The 10,643-nt window shown below is 35.3% G+C and overlaps 1 protein-coding gene across 1 annotated transcript; it reads right to left on the reverse strand.

Annotated features, from left to right (window-relative positions):
- Positions 1-2,245: 2,245 nt before the first annotated feature.
- LOC107464841 (uncharacterized) lies at positions 2,246-4,952 on the reverse strand. Its single transcript, XM_016083798.3, has 2 exons — positions 4,622-4,952; positions 2,246-2,903 (listed from the first exon to the last, which is right to left on the reverse strand). The coding sequence occupies exons 1-2, from the start codon at positions 4,710-4,712 to the stop codon at positions 2,320-2,322; spliced, it is 675 nt and encodes a 224-aa protein (XP_015939284.1). The 5' UTR covers positions 4,713-4,952; the 3' UTR covers positions 2,246-2,319.
- Positions 4,953-10,643: the final 5,691 nt, after the last annotated feature.

Below are 10,643 nucleotides of genomic sequence, written 5' to 3' on the forward strand. Positions count from 1 at the left end.
TCCAACCTGATTGAGAACCGACAGATGATTAGCCGTGCTGTGACAGAGCGCGTTGAACATTTTCACTGAGAGGATGGGAGGTAGCCATTGACAACGGTGAAACCCTACATACAGCTTGCCATGGAAGGAGCCTTGCGTGTTTGAAGAAGAAGACAATAGGAAAGCATAGATTCAGAAGACAGAGCATCTCCAAAACCTCAACCTGTTCCCCTTTACTGCAAAACAAGTACTCATTTCATGTTCTTTTGCTTTTTACAATCAACTCTGATAATTATTGATATCCTGACTAAGAGTTACAAGATAACCATAGCTTGCTTCAAGCCGACAATCTCCATGGGATCGACCCTTACTTACGTAAGGTATTACTTGGACGACCCAGTGCACTTGCTGGTTAGTTGTGCGGAATTGCAAAAGTGTGATTGCAATTTCGTGCACCATATACCGCTACTCAATCCTCCACAAGATTGGTATTTTTTACAACCTTATTTCATTGAGGATGATATTTTCGTTTTAATTCTTGTGTAAAAAATGATTTCTTGTTGATATTCTTTCATAGTTATTTGGTGATTTTGTATTCTTTTTCATAAAATCTGGAAATTTATTCCTTTGCGTGAAATTATGTTGCTGTTTTTGATTTTGTAAATTTGTGTGTTTGAATGTGGGGGGTCGCTCTGTGTTGCCCCTAAATGGTGCCGTTTTCACCTTGTGAAAGCAGTGCCATTTTCATCTTTTGCAATGTAGTTTTATGCTTAGTTCGCAAGAGAGTTTAAGAACCATGGAATTCTTTTACCTTGTTGGGGATGATCTAACCTCTTGCGGGCTTGTCTAAATGTTTGTGTTGATGTGCTCGCATTCCTGACTTGTGATTATTTTTTTTGTTGTATTGTAGGTATAATTTTATGTCTCAATTAGCAATACTCAACATGTCGTCTAAAGTCCCGTCCGACCTAGATTGGTAGATATTACCGTACTTTCTGCTGTCCCTGTTATTAATAATGAATATGTCGAGACTTTCCATAGACAACATAGGTTGTGTAGAAATCGGGAGGATGAGAATAAATATGAGATTGTAGTCGCTGATCCCCAGGAAAGAACTTGTTTCCTCCGACTTGACAAGTCGAAACCTTCACTTTATACACATATATGAGTGCTTTTTTACAAGATTGGGGTTTAGCTTTCTTTTTTTTTTTATTTTGAGTATGAGATTCTTGATCTTTGTAAAGTTGTCCCTTCTCAGCTCTATCCCAACTCTTGGGCTTTATGAAAATTTAGCAGCTGATCTGTCGAGAACTCGATATTCCCCTATCTTCTAAAGTTTTTTTTATCTCTTCCAACTTACCAAATCATTTAGTTCTAAGAAACAGGGTTGGATCTCTTTCCAAACTGTTCAGGGGAGGAAGGTCTTCGCCATCTTTGACGATTCTTTTCATGATTTCAAAAATTATTTCTTCAAGATTATGTTGAGGATGTCCGACCTTTCTTTCTCAATGAGAGGAATGAAGCCCTTTTTAACTTATGTTGAGAGGAGTTTCCCACAGTTATTAAGTGTAATCTTGATGACTTAGATGAGGTAGAAGAATGTGTAGTTGTCTTGTTCTAGAAATGTTAGGGTCGAGCTCCCAATTTTGACACCAAAAATTTTTTACAAGGAAATCCAAGCTATGTCCGTACCAAGATAGATAGTATTTCTTTACATTTTGTAGATACTTTTTTATTGTAGTTTGCATATTTACGTGTTTCGACTTTGATTTTGCAGTAAAGATGACTAATGGGTCAAACGCTCTGAAAATTCTTCGTATTGTCAAAAAGAATACTGTTGTCCGAGTTATTCAACTGAAGAAGGTCAATAAATTGGGTGACCTTCCTTCTCCCTCCTAACCGGACTTAGGTCTTTTTTTATCAATTAAGACACTTCTAAATCCTATTTCTCCTCTTCTTAGTCTTTCTACCGACTTTGGTAATCAAACAATTTTCCTCGCGCCTCTTTTTTTCGATCTGAAGTCTAAAAAATATAAGACTTCCGAATCAGGAAGTGTGTATGATCAAGGCTTTGATGCTCTGGCTTTTTGTAAGAAACATGTCTTTTCCCACAGTATGGACAATACTTCCATAACAACTCATATTTTAGTATAGTGCAGTACTCTAAGATATATTGTGCTAATATTTTTAGTTAGAAATAATATTAACAACAATATTTTAGGAGTCAGAGATCAGGTCAGTGGACTTATACAAAAATAATAGTGAGTGAAATAGAAGGACTAAATTATAAATAAGAAAAATGAACAGAATAAACAAAATAATTTCAAGAAGATACATCGATCACAAAAATGTAAAAAGCAAAATAAGTACATAAGACATGGAGAATATGCTAGATGGTGCAAAACCACTTTTCTGTGCTCCACTGCATGGAGCACTACTTCCACTATAGCACCCAGTCTTTTGCTTGATACCTTCACCACGATTTTCAAGCACAAATGTAGAGTTTGTCTGTCCATTGCTAAATAAAACACACCAAAAGAAAGGTCCTTTATGGACTCCAACCAGCCCCACTCCAACCTCAGTGTGTGATTTGTTCTTCAAAATAGACAAAGAACTCTTATCTTTCACAAGAACTTGGGAAAATGCTATTGATGGCTCGACATACTTCTTTTGACAACCAATTACATGTCCGGTTATGGTGCCGAAAGTTGGCAGCTCTACGCCACAATTGGGGGCGAAGACTTCGGTGAAGTCATCTTCCGAAGGCTTGCAGTTCACTACATTGTTGCCAGTGCAATTTCCTTTGCATAATTCAATGTATTGTAAGGCCATGCACCCTAGACCAGGACTGTCATTCAGGTGAGGAAGCTTTTGATCTGTACGGTTCTTGTTTATAATGTCGACAATTTCGTTCGCCGGATTTCCTGCAGGTAAGTGAAAACAATTAGCTGATTTCAGATATGAGATCGGGGTTCTATAATTCAAAGTGCATACAGAGAGAGATGTTTATATCTGCATGATTAAGTCCTGAGCTTCAATGCAGTATAATACTATAACAGCAAATAACTTAGAAAACAACTTCATGTTTCAGCAAATTGTGCAAAATAATGCTATAACAGCAAATAACCAAACTTATTTCTAATATAAACATCATTGTTTTCTCACCTTATCTCAGTATATGCCATTATTTTGTTCATGTGTTAATAAATACGAAGGAAAATGAATAAATAGGATGTGAGTTAGTTAGTTAGTTAGAGAGTTATTGACCATTTTGTAAAAGACTTGAGAGAGCTGAAGAGCCTTAACTCTTCCTCATTGTACCTACAAGATTTTCACACACATTCTTCCCCAATTTTTTTAAGGTTCCTCAGCACATTGCTCAGGAATTCCCAACCAATAAAGCACATTCCCTACATATTCCTTTGTTCTTGATACCAGTCCTTGAAGCAGATGCAATGATAATTGATATCATTTGCAATTTTAAGGACTTATTGATCTTTCTAGCTGAAGCCTGATATTTATCAATTAATTAGCACTTGGTAAATATAGAAATGATCTATATTACTAATCCTCTTGTTAAGGAACTTTTTCTTCCCTTGTGTTGAAGTATACTTTAGGATATTACTAACCCTCTTGTTGGATAGAAGAAAATTTTCATAAAATTATTCAGAATTTAAATGACCTACTTCTTCAAGAAGCAATAAAAGATGGAAATGGCTAATATATTAAACACGAGATATATAACAACTTGGCATTGGTTTAATTTTTATGCCTTTTAAATATAAACAACCAGGAAGGGACTGAATCTTTGAAGATACAGATGGATCATTAATAAAACGGTGATGCTACATGACCAAATTATTTTGGTAACCTAATTCAACCAAGTTAGTCCAATAGCTTATTCGCACGTTAAAAACTAGTTGAAGAAGAAGGAGGACATGCATAAGAAAAAGAAGAAATAAGATTTGGTTAAACTAAGTTACAAAAATAACTTTTTCACTTAGCATTTCTCTTGATAAAAAAAGTTTAATTACTCTATTAGTCGCTATAGTTTCGCGAAATTTTTAATCAGGTCCCTATACTTTTTTTTCCCTTTTAATTGAGTCATTGCACCTATACTGTCAAGAGGGACCTAATTTAAAAAAAAAAATTGGTGCAAGGACTAAATTTAAAAGAAAAAAAATATAAGAACCTAATTAAAAATTTTGCAAAACTATGACCTTACAAAAATAGCATAAACATAAAAGTTTACGCCAACATAGGATTCTCTAGTTCAACAATATAAAGCTAAATTTCCAATGTCCGAAATTGAGAAGCAAAGAACTTCAATTTCTCTGTTTCTTCCTTCTACATGCTACAAAAAACATGATTTTAAACCCCCACTTGGAATCCTCATTAATAGCTAGCATCAGAAACAAGCACTTAAATGTTGCAAACCTATTTGAACAAGAGCAAGTTTCTGAGTAAAGAAATGCAATTAAGATCTAACTGAACTCATAATGCCACGAATTCCCTCAACAACATGGCCTTATGATCCAGGATAATAAACAGATCAACACTTTCCAGAGATATGGGAGGTACTAATCAGAACACCCAAACCATAGAAAAGAAGCTCATTAAATGCACATTGACAAAACATTACCATGGTTGTGGGCGTGGGAGAAAACCAGAGAAGCCGCAAGAAGATAACACAAGAAGTGGAAGTGGCAGCAACTGAGCTTGATCTCCATCATTTCGCAAAGTTGATAGAAAGTTAGTTTTGTTTCTTCTTTTTAAGCGGGAATGTGAATGTGAATGTGAATGTGAATGTGAGTTAAAGCCCTAGCTAAGGAGAAAGGGAAAGCGATAAAGAGGGTGTAAATGGAGAAGATAGAGAGGGCAGTGAAGGCACACAAGTTGATGAGTAGAAGGTGGTCCCCGTATAGCCGTTTTCTACTCTGTCACTTTGCACATTTTTTCAGGAAATGCCATCCACTTTCAACAAGCAAATGGAATTTAGTCCGCTGGGTCCAACTTTACTAGATTATTGCTGTGATTATGCAGGCAACCACTAAACCAACTTCATTTGCTCTAACAATCAATTCATATTATGAATTCGAATTCTCTTTCATGTATATAGTAATTTATTGATTATAGTAAATTTTTATATATAATTCAACTTTATAATGAATTAATATTTGATCTATTAAATTAAAAAATACTTTAAAAGAAATAAAAACAAACATTAGAGTTGAAAGTTAGGTTTAAGAATATTCAAATAAAAATTTTTATTAAAAAAAAAATTAGCATTTTTAGTGATATCAACTGCATTAACTGTTAGAAGATGAGAGGGATTGAAGAATTGAAAAAAGAAAATGAATTTGATTGTATTGAATAATTTTTTGTTGGTGGTATATATATAAGTACAAAACAGTAAGTGGATTCTAATTAAATATAATTATTTTAACTAACTATAGTAAATAACTTGGTAAAGGATTCAATGGTTCCATAACGTTTGGACCACTTAATGATCCCATAACAAAATATGTTTTTTAAGTTTTTTTAACAATTGTTAAATAGTCTTTTTTTTATTTTAATTACAAATTAATTCCATATATTTTATTTAATTATAAAAACTATTTTTTAATTTATAAATTATTATTTTGTCATTCATCTATTATGTTTATTAACAATAAAAAACAAAAATAATAACGAATTAAATCTTCCATTGATCGTAATAAAATTTTTGGCCATTCCAATTTATTAAAGTTTATATTTGATCTATGACGTTCGTCAAGGGCTGTGAAATCGTGTTTCTTTCAGAATCAATCGATTGCATTATAAAAACAATTGATTGAATTTCAGTTTCCCATAACTCAATCGATTGGACTACAGGTTGTTATCACAAAACAACCGATTGAAAATTGCAAGACAGCATAGTTTTCGCAAAAATCAATCGATTGATCATATTACCCAATAGATTGAACGATGACTAAAATGTGGGTTTTTAATAATTCAATCGATTGCTTATACTACCCAATCGATTGAATGTTTCAAAATAACCCGAGGTCTCACAATTCAATCGATTGGTTGTATTACCCAATCGATTGAAGTTATCAAAACAATATGAATTTTTCAAAATCAATCGATGGAGCAGATGATGGAGCAGTGAATTTAATTAAAGCAGATGATGGAAGGTATTTATCTTAATATTGCTATTACCCAGATTAATGAGTTATTTTACATTTTTATTATTGCTTCTAAGAAAATTTAATTCCCTAAACATTTCAAATCAGCCTCTGATGTGTTTGGTTCCACATAGAATGTGTTCTATTGGGTTAGAAGCTTTATTATATATTTCATTTTCATGTTCGTCCAGAGGCAAAGCGCACTCAAGAGCAATTTTATTTCACTTTTTTCCATTTTGTATTCCTGATGCTTTGCAAAACTCTGCCTCACCTTTGAGATGGAGAAACTAGTCCACCTGTATGAGTTAGTTGAGTATATTGCATGTTCTGGTGTAGGTAATTTAGTTTCACAGGGAAAAACTGTTCAATTTATTGCACTGGTGGATAGATTATTGGATTACATTGAGTCATTGATTGCAATTTATGCTTATTTGGATTCTCAAATAATTTCATGTTGCTCAATTTGAACTTATTTAAAAGATATTAGACCACAAACAGTTTACCTTAATGACCTAGCATTTGGCCCATGGCCTTTAAATAAAATTAATAGTGTTGGTCTTGCATAATGTTGTAACAATTTCAATTGTTGTTACTGATTTGTTCAACTGATGCAATAAATACATTATTGATATGATGGGTGCTCCTGTGGCTCTTATTCCAGCTGAGGTACCTAGTAATCAGCTCCAAAACTATAGCTTTGCTGTCAGGGGTTGTGCAAAAATTGTAGGGTTACCTAACACAACACATCCGCTTCTTGCTGATGAAACTGGAGTGCTGGGAATCCCATATGATCTTGGCAAAATCTCAACCCTGAGGGTCCAGCCAGAAGAACTACTATTAAATATGGGCAAGTCAAACAAAACCAGATAAAATACATCATATTGAAGAAAATGACACAGAAGCATACAAATGCTCTTCACCTACAGAACCATCACCTGCAGAAAAGATCTGTGTAAATAATATCTACAAGTATGTCCTCAGTGCAGCAAAGAACCCGAAATTTGCTCAAAAGCTGCACGCTGTTCTATTAGAGAGTGGTGCATTACCCCCTTCATCTTTTTTCTGATATGAAGTCATCAAAACAATATGAATTTTCCAAAATTAATCGATTGGGTAACACAACCAATATTGTGAGACCTCAAGTTATTTTGAAGCATTCAATCGGTTGGATAGTATAAGCAATCGATTGAATTATTAAAAACCCACATTTTAGTCATCGTTTAATCAATTGGGTAATATGACCAATCGATTGAATTTTGCAAAAACCATGCTGCCTTGCAATTTTCAATCGATTATTTTGTGATAACAACATGTAGTCCAATCGATTGATATATGGAAAACCTGAAATTCAATCGATTGTTTTGATAATCCAATCGATTGTTTCTGAAAGAAACACGATTTTACAGTCATGGACGAACGTCACAGATCAAATATAAACTTTAATCGATTGGAATGGCCAAAAATTTTATTACGATCAATGGAAGATCTAATTCGTTATTATTATTTTTTTATTGTTAATAAACATAATAGATGAATGATAAAATAATAATTTATAAATTAAAAAATAGTTTTTATAATTAAATAAAATATATGGGGTTAATTTGTAATTAAAATTAGAAAGGGACTATTTAGCAGTTGTAAAAAACCTTAAAAAACATGTTTTATTATAGGACCATTAAGTGATCCAAACGTTCTGGGACCATCGAATCCAATGCCAAATAACCTAGTTTATGCTAATATCTCTCCTCAAAGTGGAGCATAGATATCATGTATGCCCAGCTTGGCCATAAAAAATCTAAACTGAGACAGAGAAAGTGTCTTTGTCAAAATATTTGCTACTTGGTGCTTGCTGGGGATGTGCACGAGCTTCACTATACCGGATGCTACCTTTTCATGAATGAAATGATAATCCATTTCGATATGCTTAGACCGCACATGTAGAGCAGGGTTAGTGGCCATGTGAATCGCTGAAATATTATCACAGAAAAGCATGGCTAAATCGAGATCGATGTGAAAAAACCTGAGCAATCCAAGCAGTCACACAATTTCACAATATGCATTCGTAATAGCCTTGTATTCAGCTTCTGTGGAAGTTCTGGAGACTACTGCTTGTTTGTTGCTCTTCAAGGACACTAAAGAATCGCCAAAAAGGCACATTAACCAATTGTGAAACGCCTTGTATCAAGGCAGCTTTCCCAATCAGCATCAGCGTAAACAGACAGATTGAACTTGTTCATTGCTGGAAATAAAATGCCTTGTGTCGGGGCTGACTTAAGCTATCGAAGAATTTGGTGAACTGTATTAAGATGCGGAACACGAGGGTCATACATGAACTGTGCTAGTTTGGTGACAGCAAAGGCTACATCCGGTTGGGAGATTATTAGGTACATCAATCTGCCAATGAGTTTGCGATAAGCAGACGGGTCAGCCAAGGTCTCCCCTTCACCTGTGCGAAGCTTCAAATTTGTATCCAATGGAGAGGAAGCAAGTTTGCAACCCAAGAAATTAGTGTCCTCTAGTAGTGAAAGGGTGTATTTACGCTGGGACAAAAAAAAATTCCCATGCTGGATTTTGCCAACTCCAAACCAAGGAAGAATTTTAAGTCACCAAGAACTTTGAGCTTGAAGACTTCCTTCAGTTTCGCTTCAACTCTTTTGATGCTGTCATTGTCAGGTCCAGCTATGATGATGTCATCGACATAGACCAAGAGAAAATTGGTTGATGGACCGTCACCAAATGAAAACATGGAATAATCACTTTTACACTGTGTGAATCCATGCTGGAGTAGTGTTGTACAGAATTTAGTAAACCATTGACGTGAGGCTTGCCTCAAACCATAAAGTGCTTTGGTTAATTTGTATACTAAACCCTGATTTCTCTGTGGATCCCCAAGCGGGACTTCTATGTAAACCTCTTCGAATAATTCTCCATTAAGAAAAGTGTTGTTTATATCCAGTTATAGAAGATTCCAATTCTTGGTGGCTGCTATACTCAAGAGAACTCTGACTGTGGTTATTTTCACCACCGGGCTAAAGGTGTCTTTGAAATCGATCCCTGCCTGTTGTGTATAGTCTTTTGCAACCAAACATGCCTTATACCTATCGAGAGTGCCATCAGCTTTCAATTTTGCTTTGTATACCCATTTGCAGCCGAGAGTGTATTTGTCGGGTGGTAAAGGGATTAGTTGCCAAGGTTCGGGTATTTTGGTCACAGCCTGTCTCCACTACTCATGTCTCACGGCCTGATGATAGAAATGTGGTTCAGGTATTTTGGTCACATTAGTAATGATGACCTGATAAGCATGGTTAAGTCTGTGGTGGCTAAGGTAGTTGGAAGTTTGATATGGAGTGTTGATGTGATGGACATAGTCTCGAAGATAGTGAGGGGCTTGATGGGGTCTGGTGGACCTTATAAGAGGTTGGGGGGCTCATGTATGGCACTATTTTGGCACAGAGGTGGTAAGGTTTCAGTAGTTATATTTTCGAGGAGTGGTTGCACATAAGGGGTCGGGTCTGGATCCAGAGTAGTCTTGGGAGCATTGTGTTATTGAATAGATCAGAATCAAGGTTAGGGTTTAATTTGTTGGTGAATGGAAGAATGGATTCATGGAAAATAACGTCTCTAGATACGAAAAATTATTTTGATTTTAAATTGTACAGTTTGTATCCCTTGTAACCTATTGGGTAGCCAATGAACACGGATGGATCAGCTCGAGCATTAAATTTCGGTCTTCCAATTGAATTAGTAGCTACATATGCCAGGCAGCCAAAGACTTTTAACCTCTCATATGCCGATTGTTTATTGAACAAGATCTCGAATGGTGACTTGAAGTTGAGCAGTTTCGATGGTGTCCTATTAATCAAAAATACTGCCGTGGAAACACACTCTCCCCACAACCAGATAGGGACCTTGGATTGGAAATAGAGTGCTCTAGCTACATTAAGGATGTGCTGGTGCTTTCTTTCAATCACTGCGTTCTTCTGAGGCCTGTATGGGCAAGAGAACTGGTGGAGGTCTCCCTTTTCATGTAAGAAGTCAGTAATGGCTAACTCTTTTGCATTGTCCGATCGGATGCATTTGATTTTGGTATTGAATTGGGTTTCAATAAATGCATAAAACTGTATGAGGTAACCTGCAGTTTCACTTTTGTTATGCAGAAAATAAATCCAGCAAAATCTGGTGCAGTCATTAACAATACTAAAAAATATTTGTAACAATTATATGTCGGCACATGGTAAGGTCCCCAAACATCACAATGAACTAAATCAAATGCATTCGGATACATGTTGTTATGTGACTCAAAAGGAAGCTTTTTGAATTTTTCGAAGAGACAAATTGAACAAATAGAATTGGAAAAGGGTTTATGGAACAAAGATAAACTTTGTAAGATTTTATTAAATGCATGGTCTAATCTAAAATGCCAAAGCTCAGATTGACAAAAGCTGACTTTAACAATGTCAGGTATTAGAACCAAAACTAGTGCAGTGATCTTGGAAG

The sequence above is a fragment of the Arachis duranensis genome, chromosome 9 (genome assembly GCF_000817695.3).
Source record: "Arachis duranensis cultivar V14167 chromosome 9, aradu.V14167.gnm2.J7QH, whole genome shotgun sequence".
NCBI lineage: Eukaryota > Viridiplantae > Streptophyta > Magnoliopsida > Fabales > Fabaceae > Arachis > Arachis duranensis.

Coding starts and splice junctions, on each gene's coding strand:
- LOC107464841 (XM_016083798.3), bottom strand. CDS start 4,712: ATGATGGAGATCAAGCTCAGTTGCTGCCACTTCCACTTCTTGTGTTAT. Junction 2,904..4,621: donor CTCCCACGCCCACAACCATG/GTAATGTTTTGT, acceptor ACTTACCTGCAG/GAAATCCGGCGAACGAAATT.